The sequence below is a fragment of the Ictalurus punctatus genome, chromosome 24, assembly GCF_001660625.3.
Source record: "Ictalurus punctatus breed USDA103 chromosome 24, Coco_2.0, whole genome shotgun sequence".
Classification (NCBI taxonomy): domain Eukaryota; kingdom Metazoa; phylum Chordata; class Actinopteri; order Siluriformes; family Ictaluridae; genus Ictalurus; species Ictalurus punctatus.
This window is the reverse complement of record NC_030439.2, coordinates 5,050,229-5,074,606: the sequence shown is the minus strand read 5'-3', so window position 1 is coordinate 5,074,606 and position 24,378 is coordinate 5,050,229. Positions and strand designations below refer to the sequence as shown.

Genomic DNA, 24,378 nt, shown 5'->3' with positions numbered 1-24,378 from the left:
ATAAGTCTCAGTCTCAGCTTATATTATAGTTTATATTCTAAACTAAATCGCCCGTAATCAAGATTGGCGTCTACAGTGCCGTTTTTCTCCAAACCGACTTTTATGACAAGCGCCTCGTCTCGGCCGAGCGACCGACATATTGTGAGTCTTACTGTAGTTAGTTGGCTGGTTAACTTTTCTCACGTGGATGGTTTCCAAAAGAGAGACAGTTGAGGCGGCAGTGGCAAGTATGTGTAAGAAGTGAAGGTCTTTCCGCAAGCAAGTCCCACAGTGGACACTTCCAGCCGGAGGACTTTGACAGGACAGGTCAGACTGTCAGGATTAGAGATGGAGATCTACTCCCCACTCATCTCCAAACAGTAGGTGTATCTATAGGCTATACTGATTTGATAGCTTGTTTATTATTATTATTATTATTATTATTATTATTATTATTATTATTATTATTATCACATAAATGTTTTACTGGATCCATAAATAACTTACAATTATCTTGTTATTGTCTGTTTTGGAGTATATCTGTATCCTTTTATTGCTAATAAAAATATAGAAAGCAGACTGGCTGCCAGTGTCTCACTATTTGATTTGTATCTGCTGGTTTTGTTGCGTTTTCTCAGTGATGGTCAATTATTAGTATTAAAGATGCACATTTTCGATTTGTTTAATTTGTGGTTAAGACGTTGGTCTTCTGGTCGTGAAGGTCATGTGTTCATATCCCAGCACCACCCACCAAGCTGCCACTGCAGGGCCCTTGAGCAGGCCCCTTAACCCTCAACTGCTCGTTGTGTAAATGAGATCAATTGAAGTCGCTCTGGATAAGGGCGTCTGCCAAATGTCATAAATGTAAATGTCTTTTTTTTTTTTTTTTCTTCAGTATTTCAAAGTGAGCGAGCTGTGTTCTGACCCGGAGCACGAGAAAAGCTCAAAGAAGGGGTTGAAGACAGGGAAAAAGTCCTTTCCACAATGGAGGAAAAAACTCTATACACATTTCATGTATATTAAATTAGATAACATTAGAGACGTCTCCACGGCTGTTATCCAAGAAAAATAAGCTAAATCTCTGCTTGACAAGCGTGAGTTTTCACCATTCCTTATGACGGTGAATAATTTTCCAAGTTTAACTGTCGAGATTCTAAGTAACTGGAGAAAGAACTTTTTTTTTTTTCTGCTCCACGTAGATCATAAACCGTTGAAATCGTTTGAGAATTGTAAACGTTATTGTGCTTTTTATTATCCAGAGAAAAAACGCAGCTCCACCGTTTACTTGTATTTGTTTATAGGGCGGTCTTGCACGGAACAATATGGCGGACGCGTCGACCTATCGCAGTAACGGGCCGGTGCGGCGTCTATACATGTCTAAGGTTCCGTACTACAGAATCAAGTCAGATGCAGTAGGTCATTCTACTCCTTTGGCAGACTGCTTACTGCTTTTCGCCTACTGTATAGTAGCAGGATGTCCGCGGGTCCTTAAATGTCTTAAATTCCTTATTGTTCAAAAATAATTAGCATTGAAATGTCTTAAATTCACGTTTCAGAGGTCTTCAGATGCAACCGCACCGACACCATACAGCAGATTTAGATGTTATTTTGGCTGGTTGCTGTTTGAGATGGTAAAGCCGTGTGACTGTGTCGCACTCAGAGTGTGTGTGAGGCTCGTCTGTGTGTTAGAGCGGCTCGGTTCACGGTAAACTTCCATCTCTGACCGTGCTGTGAGTTTGAGTCACTTATAACCCGCATTTAGACCCAACACGTGCCGGATTCGCTTCGGTTTTACGTTAGCGTAATCTCAAACGTTTTAGTGGGCAGAGGTTTAATTTGTACCCCAAATAAAAAATGATTATTATTATTATTATTATTATTAAGTATTATTCAGTGCAATAGTAATATACATACATTTTTGTAAAGAAGTAAATATATATTAAAAAACCTTTGCTATTTTGTAATATTTATAACACTACTTGTTAGATTTTCCTGGCGTTAAATTACAAAAAAAAAAAACAAACCTCATAAAACACTGCTGCGAGGGGGTTTCTAATACCGCTGCTGAGGGAGGGATGGTAAATTTGACATCTTTTTCCCTTCTGACTGCCGTAATCCATCCCTCGATATTTTTATTCATCTCTTGGAAAGTCATGGGAAGGAAATACTGGATTTTGTTTTCTTTCCCGGTTGGAGCAAATGGTAATGCACGAATGATATCCGCTCTGGTCTCCCATCTACCTCTAGAGAAGTTTACCCTGCTATAGTTGACTTAAACCCAGAAATGGATGTATATGCATGGACACAATCCATTATAGCTGATCATGACATGCAAGTCTTCAAAATGTTTGGAAATGTGGTATTAAAAAGTTTTCCATTTTGGAGAGCTGATTCCTGCAGATACCCTGAGTAGGGTAGGAGGGGTATTCGGGTGCAGCTCATGATTAAGTGTGTCATTTGTGTGTTAGCTGGGTATGTTCATTAATAGCATGGAAATGCGGCTGGATACATGGGGGATAAAACTCTCTCACTGTTCTCCTCCTGTCTGCTCAGTCATGTTTATTTCTGTCTGCTGAGTTTGCATGTAGCCTGTCTCCTGTCTACTGTCTACTGTATTTCTTGTCTCGCATTGCTAAAACCGACACGCTCATGCCGGTTTCTCATTTACAACATCAGAAGGATTCGTCGGTTTCTATGGGGCTACACACACTGGGAGGGCTTCGAACCCCAGACCTTAGGGGTGTGAGGCAGACGTGTTAACCACTAAGCCACCGTTAGCAGTAGCCTTTTAATGGGTTTGTTATTAGACTGTTTAACCCATCTTGGGACGTTGATATAGCAGCAGCTTGCTCGTTTTAATGGAATATGAATGAACTGTGTAGGTAGAAACATGTCCCCTCAAGTGCTCTCAGAAAAGCGTTTAAAAAAGAAAATGGACTAAGGATAAGAGCAATTTCAGGCAATTAGTAATAGAGAGGATTGCCGTGAAAGTGAGTGGAGGGCATTTCTGAATTGTGTCTCGTCACCCAAGCATCAAGTCCTGACTGTGATGTGTTTAACGTGAAGAAGACACAAGGTTTAAAAGCTAAACCAGTCCATCGCCGGAGGGTTGTTTCTCATATATCCACATGCAGGAACGTAAGAGTGTTCTTAGTCAAGACATCTGCAAGTGAGAGTGGAGGCAGAAACTGAAATCCCCCATTACCCAAAAACCCCAGGGGCTGGGATTTGTTGTGACATGCCTGCGTCTCACGTCCAGTCACGGCTGCACTCTCTGACCCTCATTACTGCATCCAGAAGTGCAGAAGTAAATAAAAATCCCTTCCCAGGCTGATCTCTGTTAACAGCTTGATTGGGTTATGTACAGGAAGACTGTTTTTTTTTTTTTGTTTTTTTCCTATGGTCGAGTCTTTAATCATTTTAAGTGGTGGGTGTGGAAGACTTGCCGAAATCCGCGTCACACATTTTCGCAGACCCGATTTCCCCACCTGATTGCTTTCTCATTTTTCTTGGGAGAAGATTTATGGCCCCCCGAATCGGCGGGACAGGTTATTACCACGAGCTCTTAAAAGTCATCATTCAAGCGAAGAGGCAAATGTCTCCCACTTTCTGGAGGACCTGACTCAATGTTGTTAGCATCCTGTTCCCATGTACCAGCTCGATGAGCTCGGTGTTCTCTCACAGGATGCTCTGTTATTCTGGACACTCCAGGCAAACCGCTGCCTTCAATGACTAACCGATCTGTCACTTTTACAGAGCTTGGGAATGCATTCGCCTCTCAAAACTGGAGTAGAATGATCCAGTGTTAGCTTTAGATGTGTAACTGTTCATTCTAGTGGTTTTGTTTGTGAAAGAGTGAAACCAGTCTGAATTATTTAAGACTCAAGTTCTTATTCCTGAATAATTCTCTTTACGCTTGCTTGATATTGATATTGGTGCATTAGAAGAGCACCAGTAGCAGCCTTTATTTATCACATATACGTTACAGCACAGTGAAATTCTTTTTTTCCGAATATCCTAGTTTGTTATGAAGCTGGGGTCAGAACACTGAGTCAGCCATGATAGAGCACCCCTGGAGCAGAGACGGTGAAGGGCTTTGCTCAGGGGTCCAACAGTTGCAGCTTGCACATGCAGGGTTAGACTATTTGTGAGATTCCTGTGAGACCCAGACACTCCTCGTAAACATCGTCAGCTGCTTAACTGATTATCTATGATCTATACGGTGCTGAAGGGCAAGCTGAAACCACTGTAAAGGAATTATTCTCATCGTATAGATTCTATACGATGAGAATAATTCCTTTACAGTGGTTTCAGCTTGCCCTTCAGCATTGTTCCTACATTAGGGACTTAATGGATTTTCCACATCTTAAGTTGTCAGAACATTGGAGTTGGCAACTCCTTCGCCGTACACACCCCGGCGTTTTCTTTCCATATTTCAGTCTTCGGTAGACACCAAGAAACCTTTTGAAGAACCGTCACACATGGCCAGGAGCGTGATCCTGGCGTCCCCAATTTGTGTGCACAGTTGTCACTTGATTCCGTATTTTATCTCTGCTTTGCCTTGACCACATGCCTCCACTACAGACCTCGGTCTCAGCAGGAGGCCCATCCCCGACGAATTCCTTCAAACTAGCTTCACTGCAAAAACAGCATGGCTTTAAGAACGGGCAGCGGCTGTGAAAGCAAGAGCTGTTGGATTGATGAAATTTCAGTGACACATACTCCCTGACCTCTAAACCATCCACGCTTCATAAAACCCTGCTCTACTGCTGTCAGATTCTCAAACCATCTTACTTGGTTAGACCCCTGCTTCTGCCCAGTCACTGTGGTGCCTTGTCTCTGCTCCAATCAACATGACTGATGCAGTTGTTACAGGCCACTGAGCAAGCTGAGACGACTATTGCTCACCATGCTCTTTTGCCGCTTTGACATTTAGAAAGTCGGTTTGTGTTTATCTGTCACAATCTAACTATTTCTTCTGTCTGAGAACTCAGATTGGTTAGGTCTGTCCAACAAAGGCTCTGGCATTTCCCAAAGATTGTATACACCTGCATGTTTTGTATCGGGTTTTCTTTATCTTTTACTTTTGACAGTTATTGAAAGACATAATTGGTTACCCATCATGAACAGTAGCGTAGGCGAAATTCATACATGTGCCTGAGGGCATGCTTTTGATGCGGTTTTTTAAAAAAAAAAGAAAAAAAAAAGAAAGAAAACCCACATTTCTATGAAGCTCATTTTGAGCTCAATAGTGCCTTTTGTTCTTGGTGTATATTTGTACATTTTTAATATATCACCACTCTTTTGGCTAAAATAGTCAAATAGATGTGAAGAAGGCACGGTGGCTTAGTGGTTAGCACGTTTGCCTCACACCTCCAGGGTCGGGGGTTCGATTCCCACCGTGGTCCTGTGTGTGCATTTTCTCCCCGTGCTGCGGGCGGGGGTTTCCTCCGGTTTTACTCCGTGGGTTTTACTCTGGTTTCCTCCCCCAGTCCAAAGACATGCATGGTAGGCTGATTGGCGTGTCCGTAGTGTATGAATGTGTATGTGATTGTAATCTGCGATTTGCGATGGACTGGCACCCTGTCCAGTGTGTACCCCGCCTTGTGCCTGATGCTCCCTGGGATAGGCTCCAGGTTTCCCGTGACCCTGAAAAGAATTAAGCGGTATAGAGGATGGATGGATGGATGGATGTGAAGAAGTTATTTCATCAAATTGATGAATCAGCATGATGATGAAAGTGTGTGTGGGAAGTCTGACTGGAGTTATTGTTCCCTTCCAGACCACAGAGTTTAGACGAGTGCACAAAAGCTTCCACTCTTCTGTGGGTATCCACACACACTCGGGCTCTCACCCTGCTGCCTGCTTCCCTGAGGTGGCTCAATACACGGGCGGAAAAGCTTGAAAAAAATGGGCATTTTGAAAATGTAAAAAAATACATTTCTTTGAAAGAAAAAAAAAAATCACAGCAGTTTGTTCAGTGAACCAGTGAGAACATGACTCCTGTCTCAGTCAGACTATTGGCCAACAGCATGGTTTCCGCCTAAATACAGGAGTTCTCCGAGACCTCTGAAGTGAACAATACTTCCCTTCTAGCTGTACAGCAGGTATCTCTGAGCCAGTAATATAGACAAGGGGTTCTCACAGTGGGGTCCGTGAAGCTTAGCCAGGGGTTCAGTGGTTTATTATTATTTTGTATTTTTATTTTGTTACAGCAGGAGGAATCCTGCAAAACATTGGACAATTCTTTATTAAAGAGAACAAATTGTGTTAAACTGCGCTAATATGACCAAGCTGATCCAGTCAACGAAGGCCTTCAGCAGCACATGGACCAGAGATCAAGTCGAGTTAGAAATACCTCCTGTAGATGGAATTTCTTACAAAGTTGACTGATTTACAGCATTAAGCAATGTGCTGTATTGTGTTTTGCTGCTTTCGACTATAGGTCATAACTCGTAATTTCCGACCGTTAATTTGAATAACTACCTTCAATGGGTTAAATGGCTTAACTAAATAAATGGGTGGGGACGTGCAAGTTCTCAACAAACTGACGAGCTGGCTTTATCAGGAAAAGCTTTCAAAACATCTGAGGCGGAAAATTCTTTGTTTTTTTAGGGGGGGCGGTTTCCCTCCCACATAGCGTTTTTATTATGATATTTCCTGGATTGTCTTATTAACTGACATGACCTTTTGCTATATTCCCCAGATGAGAAATGAAACAGCATAACTTTTTTTTTTTTTTTTTTTTTTTTTTTTTTTTAATTATTATCTGGTACCGTGTATTGGTATCAGGCTGATGTCAGTAGAAAACTGGATCGGATTTCCGATGGCATGAAAAAAAAAAAAAGAATCTGATCATTTGGCAGTAAATCTAATCAGAAATATCACAATAGCATGTAGTGAAACAGAACATTAAGTAGTTCATGTCCTTTGAGTTCCATCTTAAGTGTGGAGAAATCACTAGACTGGGTGCGCGAGACCAACAAATCACATCTCAGCTGTATGTTTTTATTATTTTTATTTTATTCATTTAGTTATTTATTTCTTTTTATTCATGGCTATTTGGCCACTATTTGACATCTGATTATCACACCCATATGTGCTATATGGGATTTTTATTTTAATCGTGATGAGTAGTTTAAATAGCTTGATTTGGTATCAGGTGATACTCAAAGTTTCAGCATTTGTCTGTCTGAAAAGAAAAATACTCGCCTTTTTGAGCGTCTGTCCTGTGCGGCAGCATTCACATTAGCTTAGTCCATTGTGCCTTTGTCAACACTGAGACGCTTGGATTATATGTTTGGAACCGGCGTTTTTGTGAAATTGGCTGCGAGATGGAAGAGTCACTTTACTACTTTGCTGTTTTGTTTGCGTCTGGTTGTCTGACACGCTGATTGGTGTCACTGCGAGAGACGCTTCCTCTCCGGCTTTGACACTTGCAGGTGTCTGGGGCTCTTTGATGCCATGCTACATAACACAAATGTGTGACACGGAGCTTTTTTTCTTTTCTTTTCCCAGCTACTCGAATCCTTTTGTTTGCCTTCATTTGCTGTGTCCAAAGCTAGCGCTTGAGTTCGGAGCCTAAAATGAAGCTCACAGGGCATTGAAAATCTTCTCTTAAGGCTGATCTCTATTTTGTTCTGTTGTTCGGATCCTGTCGGGACTGTTAAAGTAGCTTCTAGACCTGTATAAAATGCTGAGCTAGAGTGCTAGAGAGAAGGAGTGAGTGATGGTGGTGCAGAACGGAGAGGATGGATGTCTGCAAGCCTTCATTAGCTAGGAAGGGGAACGGGAAGACCGGATTCTGTGCTCTATTTAACACATTTAACCCAAGCTTGTATAGAGTGGAGAGCAGGTGGGCCGGGCCATAAATTTTTCATCGAGCCTCTTTGTACGGTTACTGCTAGGGACAAGGCCGAACTCTACCGTTGAAACCGAAGCTCGTTTTTTATTTCTTCTTCTCCTCCTTTGAAAACCTCTTATTTATTTATTTATTTATTTATTTATTTATTTATTTATTCGAAACATTGACAGCTAAGGTTGTTTAGTGTAATGATTTAATGACTTTCTCGCTCTTCAACCATCCCACCGCCCCCTCCTGATGTGCAAGACTGAAATAAGGAGTTTAATGCCAGAGCTTCAGAGCTCTTCTCCTGCGGAGAGGGAAACTGGAGCGAGCGTGAAGCTTATGAATTTATTATCTAATGCATGAATTTTTACAGCGCTGTTGTATTTTTAATATGCAGGTTCTTATGTGTTTTTGTTTGTTTTAGGATTACGGTTCTGAATATGAAGTGCTAAGGAGCCATCTTTTGAATGATTATCCAGTATGTTTGCATATTTATCTAAGGAAACTTGAACACAATAGCAGTACCTGAATAATAGTGCCCCGATACCTGAATTAATTACTCGCGAAGTTACTTTCATCATTTACATCGACCCTCTGTGATGAGGTGAAGTTAATTATTGGTGATTATTATTAGAGATTATCGTTCTACGTACGATAATAAGGGAGGGTCAATGTGAATGATGAAAATAATCCACCAGTTGAATTATTATAAACAGTTTAAATTTATTAATTCGTATTCTTTCTTGTAGATCCTGTTTGATCTCGTTTACCCCTAATTAATACTAACAAAATGTACTTAAGGCGGTCGTTATTCACGCATGAATTCATCAGACTCGCGTCGTAGCTAAGGTTAGCGCTTTATTAGTTTGGGATTAGTGCAAGTCTTAACCCATCATTAGTTCATATTTAAGTATCAATTCAGGTATTAGTGCATGATTATTCATGTATTGTAAAGTGCTACCGGAATAACTGAAGGGCAGAACAACTGGTTATGGAGGAACAAAGAAAAGTAACAATGTAGCCTGTCAGTGTGTGCTGGTATACTTGTTATATAATTGGGACTGGGAGAGAGCCTTTTTTTTTTTTTTTTTTTTTGGTCACACCATAGTGGCTGTACTCTGAAGTCGAGAAGGAAGGATTCTTTCACTCTGATGTCACGATTCCTCTGCAACACGATCCATCTGCTTGCAAAAGTCTCTTATTCCCACACGTGCACGAAAGAACAGAGAAAGCATCACAATAAGTGTAATTGGACTGCGTCTGGTGCGGGGGGACTAGGAAATGTGTGTAGGATACATACAGTAGGTTTAGCAAATTAAGGTCGGTGTAGTCTTTCATCTCCAGCTCGCTGTGGACCAGTTCCAGATTCATGACATCTCTTTTATCGTCATGCAGGATGAACGCTGGCGAATTAAATACTGTTGCAGTGGCATTATAAATGCAGTAGGATGATGAAGTCTGAAACACCAGGACGTTGTGTAAAAATTCGGGAGTTCTCTCTTTTTTTTTTACCTCATGTATGTCATTTTTGGAAATGTGGCCAAAAAGCAAATGGAAAAATTCCAACCTCAAAAAATATATATAAATATATAATATTAGTTCTTGGTATAGGTGTGAAATTTGAAAAAACTTGTGTCCACAGGTTTTATATAATTTTCCTAGTGTTAAATTTCTTTTTAGTGGGAATTCACATGTGCTACAGATTTGCTGCCTGGACAGTTTTTACAATCTGCTCATCTCATCATAATTTTTTTTTTTTAAACCATATTACTTTACCATATTATTAGTTTTATATTCTTGTACCTTTATTAGTCTTTCTGAAAGTGGGAAAAACCTTTCTTTTTAGTCGTCTCTGCCTACTTCCTCTGGTCACGTCTTGTGCTGGACGATAAACATAATAATATAAATGTATAAATCTAGTCCGTGGATGAGGCTGGAGTCATGTATAAATTCATCGGAAACTCTATCGGGAAAACGAGAGAGCTTTTGCTGAGCAGATTTAGTCTTGGTGAGTAGTTTTAACCTTTTAAGAAGAATCACTTGCCAAAGATGAGGTGAAATCGCTTGATTACGGAAAGCCTTGGCCAGTCCATCAAAGCTCCTCCCAAGGCAATGTGACGAGGCAGGTGGCAGGAGAAGCCATGCCTTCAAAAAGCTCCAGAGCCTTTTGTTCTGAAGGATCATAGAGTGCCCTAAATTTCTCACTCCTGCAGGTCTCCTCTAGGTGTGTCATGTGAGCCCGTACTGAGAGCCACACCTGGATCATGTAGCCTGATCCCTCAAAAGGCCCTTTCTAGGGGCGCTATTAGCTTGCCCCAGGTCAAGCCCAGATCATGACACTGATATTTGTACTTCCTGTATGCCAGAAGAACTAATGAAATAGGCTTTCCACTGTTTATCCGCTTGTCCTGCACACCTACTGTCTCTCTCCCTTTTCGAAAAGTAAATAGTTTTACATTAAGTCTTGTTTGTGGTGTTGTGTTCTGCTAGCATTGTTGTTGTTGTTTACTCATCATGCAGAAGAGCTACGCTGTGAATCGATTCCAGGCTCGAGGCACCCCACTACGATCGTGAGTGAGGTTTTGATTCTGACCGTTGTTGTTCCTTGAGCCCCCTTCTGCCAACATCAGCCAAGATTGATTCGTTCATTTATGTCATTTTATGAGCAGGCGCTCCCTCAGCCTCGCACTGCACTGTGTCGGAGGCACATATGGCGTGGAGTTATTGTGCGTTTACTCTTTAGATGGAATAAATTAGACCGTGTTTGCAAGTAAATTAGTTAATTAAGAGCGTTTGCTCACCTTTTGTGGGTTCTCTCTGGAACAGATGGTGTTGTAGCCTTCTTTCTGTGTCATTGCAAAGGCTCTCACATCCTCTGGAGCACCTCGGAGAGTTGTCTCATGGAACCTCCGAGAACGTGCAGGGTTTTAGAACAGCAAGTATTTACAAGGATAGTGATCTCGCTAGTCTGTAACATAGCCTAGAGATTCCCAAACTCGGTCCCCCTGCTGTGTGTGGTGCTTCAACGTACTCATACGGACTCATAAGGAAATGTCTGTTGATTACCTGAATGGTTGGATCAGGGGTGTTGAAGCAAAAGATGTATTTCAGAACCAGGGTTTGGAAACGATGAAATAAAATTCACACGCCGAAATCCCAAACGAGACATTATGTTCGGGGCTGGGTCAAGCAAGAGCGCAGCCTTCAAATGCTGTTTAACTTAATTGCATGCAAGTTCACCGATGTACCGCATCGATCCCTCTTCTCTCTGCTTGTGCCTTGTTCTTGAAGTCTGCTGATGATTCGATAATAAAATTCTTTTGATCTGGAATTTTTTTCCCAAAACTAATCAGAAAATATTCCATGTACGTACATTTTTGAGCATTTATTTTATTCAACTAAGCGAGCTATGCTGAAGTGAACACCGGCTCGGATGTCAACAGTAGATAAAGCAAATGATGCTTAGATGGCTAGGGAATGCAGGATTCACTAGCTTGCTGGGTTTCTTATCGACCTAGCTAGCTCGTGATAATTCATGCGTGTTTCTAGCTACATAGATAGCTATCTAGTAAAGTTGAATCTTACATGTTATCCCGATCGATACAGGCTGTAGCTCACTTAGACATATTTAACACCGGATATCGAAGTGACGTTTCAAGTTTAACACGGCGCTTCCATACTGTAAAATATTCAAAGCTAGCTAACTCAGGTTGCTAATCGCTGGGTGTCGAGCCGTGAAACGACTATATCTTCACGTCTTTTGGCTTGCGTGATTTGCAGATAATTATCGTGCTGTTTCCTTTAAAGCATGTAACACTGAATATACGTGATAAATTGGGCCAGCGCTGCTCATTTGTCTTCACTGTCTCAGATATTGCTGCTAAGCATTTGGCCCCTGAAGTGTAGCGTTTCAGCGGGAAACGACTTTATTTTGATTAGGTCTCGAACTAATTATGAATGATTTGCCTTTTAATCGACTTGCAATCTTCTAGGGTTAAGTGTATTAAGTTGGTCGGTAGTAAAAGTACAATGATGTAATTATACACCAAAATACTGTTACAGTGAAGCATGTACTCGAGTACTGGAGCAAGAATATGCTGTCGGTTTGTAGTTCATTACATTCCAACAGCATCTTCCTTTCTGAATCATTGTAATTTCCAGGCATTTCTCCTGGGTTGTTGATTTTCGGCTTTTTCCTAATAGTTTCCCAAAACTGTTTTAGGTCTTGTGCCAGGCAGTCTTCATGGTATACTGGCTGTTTGCTTGAATTCAACTTATCCCCTTACGCTGATTTATTGCTGTTGAATTCTTAGATAAAATTGCATTAATGAAAAGGGCTTTTGGTGAACCTGTGGTATAGTCTCTGGAGGATGGTCTGACAGTCACGTCTGACGTTGTTGTATCTGATGAACTATCGTAATCTTATTATAAGTGCATCCATGTTGAAGCCACCAGACATGCTACGGTCAACTGAACGGATGTGAAATAAAGCAGCATGTTGGGATTACTTTGAAGACTGAGATCTGATATGACTAATGCATTAAAGTCCCCATGAAATCAGAATTGGAAGTTTTTAGTATGACTTTTAGTGTGTAATATGCTAGTGTGCTGCAAAACAATGCAGCATTTAGAACAATGGACGCATTCAAGATCGAAAGTCTCTCGATGCCACCAGTGCGGATCACCAATTCCGATGACATCATTCTGTACTTCAGCTTCTCGTCACGTTTTCTGTCCAATCAAATGCTCTCTAGAATCTGAATCTCTAGAAAGTGTCCCTGCCCCTGCATTTTAAAAATCACCTTGCTGTATCCAACGCATTGTTATTGCTCAGGTCCGTGCCCATGGTCCTAACTGTCAAGTACGGCTTAGCCCGTTCTGAGATGAGCTAAACGCTGTTGGCGATTTTAAAAAGGGGGAGGAGCCACTCTATGTCCCGTACTGACTTCCTGTTTCAGTGGAAATCAACGCATCGAACAATGCTGCATGTTTCAAGGCACTTTACAGGGAATTTAACAGTTGCTTGTTCTTGAAGACCATGCACGCCAGTAGTGTGGATATGGTTGTGTTTGTGTCCGGGGGGAGGAGTTGTGGTATTAAGCTTCATCTGAACACAGCTTATGGCCAAGTCATATATATATATATATATATAATCAGTGGTGGATTCGGAATGAAATGCTTTTAAGTCATTTATTTTTTAGTTTTCTTTCAGTCAGAAACTAAGGGTGACTACTCTAGGACTGTACTGTGTGTGTGTGTGTGTGTGTGTGTGTGTGTGTGTGTGTGTGTGTGTGTGTGTGTGTGTGTGGTTTGACCTTTCAGTAACATCCCGGCTATGGAAATGTGTGATCTTGGATGAAAGTGACTGAAATGTCCATGCACGTTCCTCATGCACAACCAGAGCCACCTCAGTGAGATGTGCTCCAAATTACACTGACCCTCTCACTACATATCCACACACACTATACACACCCTGCCAATCATTTGGCATGTGCTTTGAAACACAATAATAAAATGAATATAATGCAAGTCCAAGCATTCTGATCATTCTGCTGCTCCCCACAATGATGTGGTCCAGCTCTTAACGTGATCGCAAGCAGAGATACACTATTCGCTACTGTGTCTGTCAACTTTGTCTCATACAGTGTTTGGTGTTTTATTGTTTGTTTGGGGATTTATTTTTTTTTTGTCTCGTCTGTTGTCAGTGATTAGTTTCAGTACAGTGGATGAAGACATCTGTTTTTCTCAGTTCATTTGTAGTTTATTCTTATGCTCCTTGTAAGTGGTAATTTGCAAGTCGTAATAACGTCATTTCCCACCTCAGGGCCGTTTGAAGTGCAGAGTAGAGGGGGAAAAAACATGGACGCCTCCACAAAAGTGTGTCTTTTCTTTGCCCTGTCAGAGCATGTAAAGCTCATAAAAAGCTACTTTAAATGCACAGGCCTGAGTGGTTATTGGTGCTGTTCTACTATAGTGAACATTTTAGACTGAAATTTAGAGCTGCAACAACTAATCTATAAAATCGATAATAATCGGTTATGAAAATCGTCATCAACGAATCTCCTTATGGATTCATTGGTCTGCGCGGCACGGGGTGCATTTACTGTTCCGAAAACACGCTTCGGAGAATAAATACTAAAGTTGTGTCCCAAATGAAGTACTGTACACTTACGCTATGCACTATATACTCTATCGTCTAGTGTGTGGATTTTAGAAAGGTAATATCACCTCAAATGGAACACTAGTGGGGTTTTTTACTAACCGGAAGTATAAGCCGCTTCCTACATGACGTCACGCACGTAATGCGACGGCCGCTAGCTTTAGCCTAATACCCAGAGTCACCGTACATGACTTTCTTTTCTCTCAATGACCATCAGACGGAGGCGAAATCGTCAAGCGACACAGGAAGAAAATGTGTGACCTCCAAGTCCTCTAAGGCAGTGGAGCATTTTATATTTAAAAATAAAATAAAAACTAGTTACAAGCCAGACAATGGCGACTAGCTTTAGCGACAAGCTAGCCGGCTAACGTTAGAGATAACTCTAATGTTGATTACCTTCTCAAAACAGTGATTAGTATGGTCAGTTTTATAAGTTTAACCAAGTACACTGTATATTAACTGATCTAAAAAATAAAAAAATAGTGCTATGAACTCATTTAAAAGTAGAGAAGGTGAACTTTTATCTGCATTTGGATATATTTCTATCTGTAATATGTAAATCAACGGTGTACGTTTGAATATTGCGGTGTTCTTCATGAAAGGTGACCTGATCAGAGACGCCAGGCTTGTTCAGGCAGTGAGACACTGTGCAGGTCAATACGAGTTCAGATGTCACATCCATAACAAAGGAATTTCCCCTCGGCTTAAGCTTTATACACACACACGCACGCACACACATGCTTTACTCTAAACACTCTCCCTCGATTCATAGACAGACCAGTAGAGTGTTAATATGCCTTAAAGGAGTGCACACTTTGTCACGTTGTCACTTCACACCACCTTCACGCAGATCACTGAAAGTCTCGTTTTGCTAAACATGCAAGACGAACGAATCTTTTGGAATATTTATTGATTAATAGCAAAAAATCACATAAGTAATAGATACGGTGACATTCACTGTCAGGATGAATAATATTACTAAGCATCAGGTTGCTGATCCTGACCAGAGAATCCTGTTAGCATCGCGATAACTCGCCCACATTGACGTCATAGACCTTTTGCTGTTCACTGAGAGGTGCAGGGCCTGAGGAATCTCATTTGGCTAATGAACTGCTGTTGCTAATGTTCCAGTCAGTCACTCTGATGCGTGATGGTTATCCCCGCTAGTCACTGCTAATCTCACCAGCACTTTGAAACCCTCTTGTGCTGGCTGGTGTGTGGGACGACGGATGGAATCTTCAGTGTACTAAATTTTGCTTTCCCTCCTTTTCATGATTGGGGGGGGGGGTTCTGACATTCGACTTGTGCAGCGCCAGAAAACATCTCCCTTTAATGACAAGCATTTGACATCGTCTGGAACGGTTCTTGGCTGTGGGCTGGAGGAACAGGGATTATGTTTCTGCCTCTCTCGTATTATTAGACCGTTGATGCCAGTTCATTTTCTTGTGAGGTTTCAATTCAGTCTGGGATGCCAAAGTAGAGTCCAGAATCTTGTATGTCTGGCATTGGCTAGTGGCAAATTGTGGCCAAGAAAACAACTGGATTATTCAGAATGCTGGTGCTTCGCAGATTGCATTTAATGGATTTGTTCTGTCGCTCCGGGGTGTTTTTTGTATTTGCTCTAAATCGCTTAAGCCAAGTTTCATCACTGAGCTGTTAATATTTATATGGCCTAAAGGTTGTTTAGACATTTAAAAAAAAAAAAATATATATATATATATATATATGTATATGTATAATATTAATGAACTGCATCCTCATGGTAAATATGCTAGGTCTAGTTTTGAATGGTGTTTCCTTTATAGCTATAGGATGTTGTTGTCGTTGTTGTCGTTGTTGTTGTTATTAGTCTACGTGTGAATACGGTGTGTCCATACTGAAAGTCGAGAAGGTATTTACTGAAGATTGAATTTATTCGGACAGATATAGCTACACAATTGTGTTTGTCATTGAGCACAGCGACGAGGGGAGTGTACACTTGCATGAGCTTGGCCCGATCGTTCTAATTCAGAAGCAGCACCACTTTGGCTTCATTCCCAGACAGGCTTCATATGGATTCTGACAAAGACATGTTGTGTAGAGAGAGATATTGTAAGCAGCATATAAGAGAGAGTGAGTGAGAACTGGGATATTAAAAACACAACCACTTGTATGTAGCTGCTGTGCTTTTCTTAATGTGATTAAATAGAGTTTAGATGTAGTAGAGGACCTGGAGACTGGGCATTAAAGGACTTTGGTTCATTTCTGTAAAACCTCATCAAAAAGCCTAATACTCTCTTCTAAGGTGTTTCATCAGCATATTTGTATTAAGTAATCTGTGGGGCTTTTTAATTTTATCTCTGATTTAATGGGGGGGGTTCCCTTTCTTCTATTAGTTAGCGAGCACTCAAACTCCATATATGCACCGAGCTTCCCACAGATCTAGAATATAGCTGGGGCTGAGGGATGGGGAACCTTATGATGGGGAAACTCACACACACACACACCAATGGTAGCCGAGCTGCCGTGCAAGGCGCTAACTTGCCAACTAACTTGGAGCAACTTGGGGTTCGGTGTCTTGCCCGAGGACACTTCGGCATGTGGAGTCACGCGGGCCGGGAATCAAACCTCCGACCCTACGATTAGTGGACAACCCGCTCTACCGCCTGAGCCTCAGCCGCCCATTATTCCTTGTTTATTTACATTGTGTAGCTACTCGGTGTTTGAGGCAGAGCGGAACACAGACACACAGGAGGCAGACGTGGGGAAAAAGTGCTCTTTTATTTACAGTGAGTGAAAATGTGTGGGTGATGAGAAGGTGAGGAGTGCAGGTCTTTCTAGCGTGGGAAGGAGCGTTCGGGCTGCAGCAGTGTCGAGGCGGTGCCCAGGGCGCGAGGAGCTGAGCGTGGGCACCAGTGGAGAGCGTGATGCAGCCAGGGAGCGTTGTCTTCGTCGTCTGCGCCGTCATCTGCCTCTGCGTGAGAAAGAGTGAGAATGTTTAGGAGACGAAGCATAGGAAAACGTGCTCGCCTCTGCCGGTTGGATGCGCCCTTTTATACACTCCCGGCTTGTCCTGGATGGTGAAGAGTGGCTGCTCCACTTATTGGCTGCCAGCCGTGTGTATTTCTGCTTCCCCACCTTATAGTCATGTGCTTAAGGTCCCCCATTCTCCAGCCACTGCAGCTCCGAGCCTCCTGCTGGCCATTGTTGGGCCCACATGGCATGTATGCGGAATAGGCCATCTGCGTTGCCGTGGTGGACCCTCGCCCGGTGTTTCACCTGGAAGGAGAAGTCCTGCAGAGAAAAGAACCACCTGGTCACCCTTGCATTGGAGTCCTTCACCCGAGCCATCCTCTGAAACGGCACATGGTCGTGATGAGGGTGAATGGTGCCCTGCCAGGTAGTACCCGAGTTCCTCTATGGCTCGCTCGACTGCCAGGGCTTCTCTCTCCACGGCTGCATAATTCCTCTCGGCGGGGGTCGGTTTTCTGCTGATGTGTAGGACCAGATGCTCTTCCCTGTCGAACATTTGGGACAAGACTGCCCCCAGCCCTCTCTCTGAGGCGTCTGTGTGGACCGTAAATGGCAGTTCGAAGTCTGGATTCCTGAGGACTGGAGAGCTTTTGAGGGTCCTTTTGAGGGCCTGGAATGCTTGCTGTGCCTCGTCGGTCCAGCGCACCCGGTCCTGTTGGCCCTTCTTGGTGAGATCAGAGAGGGGGGACGCTAGAGAGGAGAAGTTCCTGAAAGTGCATTCAAATTATGCACATATATCATGGGCAACAAGAAATTGATATTGGCTTCAATTACTATTTATCGGTTACGTTTTGCAGCTTGAAAATCCACTGTGTGACTATTTTATTCTGGATTATGTGAGTCATTGAATAAGTCATGATGTGCAATAGCCTGCAGATATTTTGTTCAACACATCAGTTCACTAGATCAGTCTATGTTTATAAGCAACGCTGCTGTAGTCCAGGGGAATGTTATCTTTGTTGGTCATGCTACAGTTACAAAGTGCAGGAAATATGAAAGCGCACGAATGTTTAGAGAGAGACTGGAGCTGGAGGTGCTGGGATGCCACAGGACCCAACAAAAAAATGAGTGGGAGTGAGGGGTTTAGTCTCATATGGATGTGAGCGGAAGGTCAGATACGACGCTTTTAGGAAAATGAAAGGCCACGTAGATTAAGAGCATATTGGATACAGTACAGCACTCGTGCTTTCAGAGGTCAGGCTGGTATGTGAAATAGTAAATGTGACCCGTACAGTGCATTCGTTCATTTTCATTAAATGTTTATCCTGGTTACAGGCGCTGTAGTTTAATCGTAGATGTTTATTAAGTTAATTAGAAAATATAATGATGGGGTCTGTGCAGCTGTGGGAGCTGGTTAGTCAAACTTTCTGTGGGATTCGTGGGATTGGTCAAACTTTCTGTGGCAGTAAACGGGATTGGTCAAACTTTCTGCGGGATTAGTGGGATTGGTCAAACTTTCTGTGGCAGTAAACGGGATTGGTCAAACTTTCTGCGGGATTAGTGGGATTGGTCAAACTTTCTGTGGCAGCATGTGGGATCAGTCAAACTTTCTGCAGAATTTGTGGGATTGATCAGACTTTCTGTTACAGTACACGGGATTGGTCAAACATTCTGCAGGATTAGTGGGAATGGTCAAACTTCACATTTGAACTGAGAATCTTCGTTTTTGCTAAAAAAAAAAATAAAATTAAAAAAAAAAGCAAGACAAACTACATGTTTGTTTATCTGTTGGAACACATTTTGTTTGGGATTAGTTTGACTAATCAGACCTGTCTGTGGCAGTGGGTGGGTGGGTTTACATATATTTATATATTAAAAACAGTCCTGTGCATATCTCCAACAAGAGCCGCACTGTGAATGTGCATAAGCAAACTACTAATGTAGCACACGTTACGATTTTCTTTAGAATTGAAACGCACAACTGATCTAGCAATCAAATTCATAGGACGGATCCTTTCTAAGCGTTCAGTGGAAAGGAGCGGTTTTAAAAGAGCTCCTTCCTGTTTTTCTCTCAGGCTGTTATTATTGATCTATTTTCCCTCTGCTCTTGATCCTCCCCTTTTCTCCAGCTCTCTGTCTTCTTGCCTTGATATCAAATATTTTCATGTTTACACCAAATTGGAAATAAAGCCATTTCTTTCTGGACATAATATACTTGGGTTGTCCATCAGTAAACCCACATGCTGCACCAAAGTGCTTATATCTGGAGAAATTCTGTGCACATTTTACATTTCAACATGATGTTGAAGAATACAGCCATTCCTCCCCCTCTCAGATTCTTTCTCTCACACACACTCTTTCCTTCTCATGGCAGCTTCATTCTTTCATAGGCTGAGTGATGCTTTGTTACCTCACAAGCACCCGGACAGTTAGTCTGATGTGACTGTTGCCTTTTTAAAAGCCCACTGATCATTTATTTATTTATTTATTTATTCCCTTTTTCTTTAAATAGATCAATTTACTCCACCAGGATACTATTATTCAAATTCCAATCAGTGTTTACTAAGAAGGTTATTACAGTCAGTTTATGCGCACTAGACGAGTAGTCAGTGTAAATAGATGAATGCTTTTTAATGGGATGGGCTGGTAGTCATGTTTGAGTGAAGCAAGATATTAGTCACGACAGGAAGAAGCAGTATGCAGCAATCTATTGTTCTGAGGACTTGGAAAAGCCCGACCTCTGACTCAGTAAAGTGCAGTGGAACAGATGGAATCCCAGGAAGTTGGGTAACAGTCACCTTGCCCGTGTTCTCTGAATTAAACATGCGTCACATCGCCACAATATGGCAGCGCGCATACAGCGTCGACAGCGAACAGAATTCCCGTTGAGCCGAGTTGTTTTCTGCTTCATAACACTCGATTTTACTTGTAGCTTTTGTGTTTGGGGGAGAGGAAAAAAAAAGGTTTGAGATTTAATCCCATCGATTTCAGCGCGGTTTTATTAACGCGATAAGACCGTTGTGACGGATCATTTTTACGAGCTGAGATAAACAAGGTATCGTTTGGCCTGTCATGTCATTTCTCATCGATGTTCATAAATAATTTGTGCAGATGTTTTTAATACAGTGCATTCAGAAAGAATTCAGACCCCTTCACCCCCCCTACACCCCCCCACACACACACACACACACATTTTGTTATCTTGCAACCTTATGTTAAAATGTTTTCAGTAATATTTTTTTTGACATCAATCTACACTCCAGACCCCATAATGACAAAGCAAAAAAACAGATTTGTGATGACTCTGCAAATTTATTTATTTATTTATTTATTTATTTATTAAAAAAGCTGAAATATCACACTGACAGGAGAATTCAGACTCTTTGATATGACACTTGAACTTCACCTCAGGTGCATCCCAAAGATCCGGGTCATCTTTTGAGATGTTTCGACACTTTGGAGTCTACGTCAATTGATTAGCAAATTCGATTGATTGGACGTGATTTGGAAAGGCGTACACCTGTCTATATTAGGTCTAAAAGCTGAAAATGCGTGTCGGAGCAAAAACCGAGCCACGAGGTCAAAGGAACCGCCTGCAGAGCTCAGACAGGATCGTATCGAGGCGCAGATCTGGGGAAGTGTACGAAAAAAAATTTCTGCAGCGTTGAAGGTTCCCAAGAGCACAGTGGCCTTGAAGTTGGAATGGAAGAAGTTTTGGAACTGAAAGCACTTTTCCTAGCAAAACTGTCCGAAAGAGAGGTGACCATATGTTTGGGTGGGTGGGGGTCAGCGAGAACAATATGGTGAGAAAGGTGACCAAGAACCTGATGGTCATTATGGTTGAGCTCCAAAGATCTTGTGTCAGGATGGGACAAAACTTGTAGAAGGTCAACCATCACTGCGACACTCGACTGATCTGGGCCTCATGACAGAGCGGACAGACGGGAAGCCCTTCCTCGGTGTAAGATAGATTGATTGATTTATTTATTTATTTATTTATTTATTTATTGTGCAAATGTGATATTTCAGTTTTTTCTTTTTAATCAATTTTACAGCTCTGTTTTTTTTTTGTTGTTGTTGTTTTTGCTGTGTCATTATGGAGTATTGCGTGTAGATTGATGTGAAAATAAACGTAAAGCATTTAAGCTGCAACATAAAATGTGAAACAAGTTAAGGGGTCTGATTACGTACACCCGTACGTTACCCGCTACTTATTACGTACACCCGTAGTTGTGGTGACTCGCTGATGGGGTAAAATGTGATCATATACAGTAGGTGCACTGTAGCTATTTAATTCCTGACTCTTGTGTACGTGTATGAAGGCTGTCCTGACTTAACCTTCACCCTGCATTTATTCTCCCAAATCATTTTTTACCTGCAACAGCCATCTGTCTTCTAACCTTCTGGCCTGTATATGGCTGTACGTTTCCAGTCACTTCTGTGTGTGTCTGTAAGCAAGAAGGACCCATCTGTGGCACGCCTGCTCCCTTGAGCTCAGTGACAGAGAAATGACTTTCTGTCTCTTTGATATGGAAAACACCTATATATCTTCTCAAGGCATCTGTGCTGGGTGTGTGTGACTGAGATGTAGCAGAGTGTGAACCGTGTGTGTGTGCGTGTGTGATGGATAAAGCCTGTCTCCAGACACACTCCTGGCAAATGTGCTTGGCTTATGCAAGCTGGTGTCACTCATAGCTCGTTACCCCAAGAAGCCAGATCATTGTGTTTGGATAGCCAGATGACACTTCACAGGAGGGCGAGAGCGAGAAGGATGAATGGAAGGAGCTGCACTGTGGGCCAAGAGATTAATATAGATGTTAGATGAAAAGAATAGAGATGCTGGAAAGCTTGGCTCATGGTGTTTTTGTGTGTGTGTATGTTTTTGCAGATATGACTACCGTGAAATGCTTCACAACTCCACCTTCTGTCTGGTGCCACGAGGACGGCGATTGGGCTCCTTTCGCTTCCTGGAAGCATTGCAGGTGAGCTGGCTCACACACGCACGCACACACACACACACACACCCCCCACAGAAAGCTGATTGTGTGTGTTCAAGAGCTGAGCCTCTTGGCAGCCTGTACTTTGGCCGATGCTTTGCTGCTTCTCATCGGTCTCCTCCTCTCCTCCACCACACCTCCGTTCCTCTTTGAAGGACAAACCCGTCAGCTTGATGCCAGAACATTTATATTTTTCTTGTGCAGTGTTTGCTGAACAGACTTTTCTGAATTTGAAGCAGACTTATTTGGCCACCGTTCGCCACTTTTCCCCAGACGCCAGTGTTTGAGCCAGGGGTTGTTCGACAAGTTTAATGTCTTAGATAAGATTTTAGTCTCCGAAGTTAAAACCTTCGTTAAAACCCCGCGTTCACCCTGGCAGAAGCAGATTTCGTACGTTTTCAATAAGACCTGCCGATTTCCTCTGAGCTCAGACGAAGCCGCTGTTAATGACGCAAAATGGACACGACCGAGCTGATCAAAGTCGCTCTCGATTCAAATTTATGCAAATTAATGCGATTTGGCAGCTACTGCATATTCGTGTTTTTTGCGTCCACATATTCGTTCCCGTTTGCAGTGGTTCTTGAGGCAGTCGAGGATACTCGCTGAGCTTGAAGTGCTTGATTTACAGGAAAAAAAATAAAGGATAGTGCCCGTATTTTCACCGTTCTGTTTCGATACGTAAAATGTATTAATCCTGTCAAATAGGCATCAGAAATCATGAGGAGTGAAATGTTGTTGTTGTTGTTGTTGTCGTTGTTGTTGTAGGCTCATTGTGACACTAGTAGATAATGATAATGAGTCTTTATTGATCACGTATACATTACAGTACAGTGAAATTCTTTTCTTCGCATAACCCAGCATGTCAGGAGGTTGGGGTCAGAGCACAGGGTCAGCCATGATACAGCGCCCCCTGGAGCAGAGAGGGTTAAGGGCCTTGCTCAAGGGCCCAACAGTGGCAGCTGTTCGTGATGCACCGCATGGATACGTCTTATAAACACGATTTTTATCCAGATTTAAGGTTTTACTGGTTTGTGATCAAATGGGTGATTTTTATATACGTTCTGTAGTTAGATTTTGTTGTATTGCACCTGCCTGGTACTAACACTGATACCAACTAAATATAGCAACGCAACCAGCGTGGAGTGATTTGAGTAACACGAGTCGAAAACATCCTGCCAGTGTGACCACAAGTTTAGTGCAAGGGATTTCAGTTACATTACATGACTATACTCATAGACAATAACTGCACAGAAGACGACAGAAAGATGTTTTTATTTTTATTACATTTTTCTACAACAGTGAATATGTAGGTTGATTACAGACAATATGTAAATGCCAGCGTGTGAACCTGTGTGTGTGTGTGGTTGTGCTATCTGATGGGTTGGCGCCCCGTCCTGTGCCCCGAGTTCTTCAGGATAGGCTCCAGGATCCCCTGCAAAACCGTGTAGGATAAGCAGTATGGAAGATGGATGGACACAACACCCTTATATCACCGGTCCTGGGTTCCATCTGGAACTGAACTGATTTTGCTGAGAGCTTGCTCTTTTGCTTTGGAAAACTGGTGTCAGATTAGTCACCAGCACTTTGTCAGTGGAAACGAGCTACCGGTGGTAGCGCACACAGTGTCTCGTCTCGTCTCGTCTCAGGACCTGCTGTAGTCGAGTTCATTCGAATCGCTGCTGTTTGATCAATGCTCTTTTAATGTTGCTTTCCTCTTCATTGTAATATATGCACACGCTGGCCGATTTGTACAGCTATCTAATGAAGATGCACCATGAATGACGCACTACTGTGACCTTTCTGTTTGTGTGTGTGTTTGTGCTTGTGTACGTAGGCAGCCTGTGTGCCTGTCATGCTAAGTAATGGTTGGGAGCTTCCCTTCTCAGAGGTCATCAACTGGAACACGGGCGCTGTGATCGGAGACGAGAGGCTCCTGCTGCAGGTCAGAAATCTCTGTCTCTCTTGTTTTTCTATCTCGCCATCTTCCTCTGCTGTCTCTATAATGGCTGGGGGTTGTTTTTGTTTTTTTTAACATTTTGACCTTACAGCCCACAAGGTGTAATATGTAGAGACCTATTTCTTGCTCTCATTTGCGGTGGGAGTGGAGGTTCTTGGGCTTATTGCAGTACCTTAGTAATGCTGCATCTTTCTTGCTTTCTTTCTTTCTTTAAGTTTAGCACTGACAGCTGAGAATACTGTAGCAGTGTGTCTCCCTGAGGGCCGTACACATGCTCGTGCTCATGTTCCTGAGGAGTTGAATTCATACTGTAGATTTAAGGAGTGCGCTTTTTAGCGTTTGTTAATGCCGGTCAATCTCCCTGTCCTGTATGAGTCACCCTTCTTATGTAGCATGTACCTCAATATCCAGAAGTGCATAAGCATTAACCTCATCTTTCCTCTATTCCTCCACTCGGTATTCTCGCCAGAGTCATGATGATTAA

General features: G+C 42.3%; 1 protein-coding gene across 1 annotated transcript in view; it reads left to right on the top strand.

Annotated features, from left to right (window-relative positions):
* ext1b (exostosin glycosyltransferase 1b) overlaps positions 1 to 24,378 on the top strand; it is a 95,046-nt gene that overhangs the window by 43,121 nt on the left and 27,547 nt on the right. Inside the window, exons 2-3 of the mRNA XM_017454580.3 lie at positions 21,829 to 21,922; positions 23,772 to 23,879. Of these exons, the coding sequence (XP_017310069.1) occupies positions 21,829 to 21,922; positions 23,772 to 23,879 (202 nt within the window). The remainder of the gene's footprint in view (positions 1 to 21,828; positions 21,923 to 23,771; positions 23,880 to 24,378) is intronic.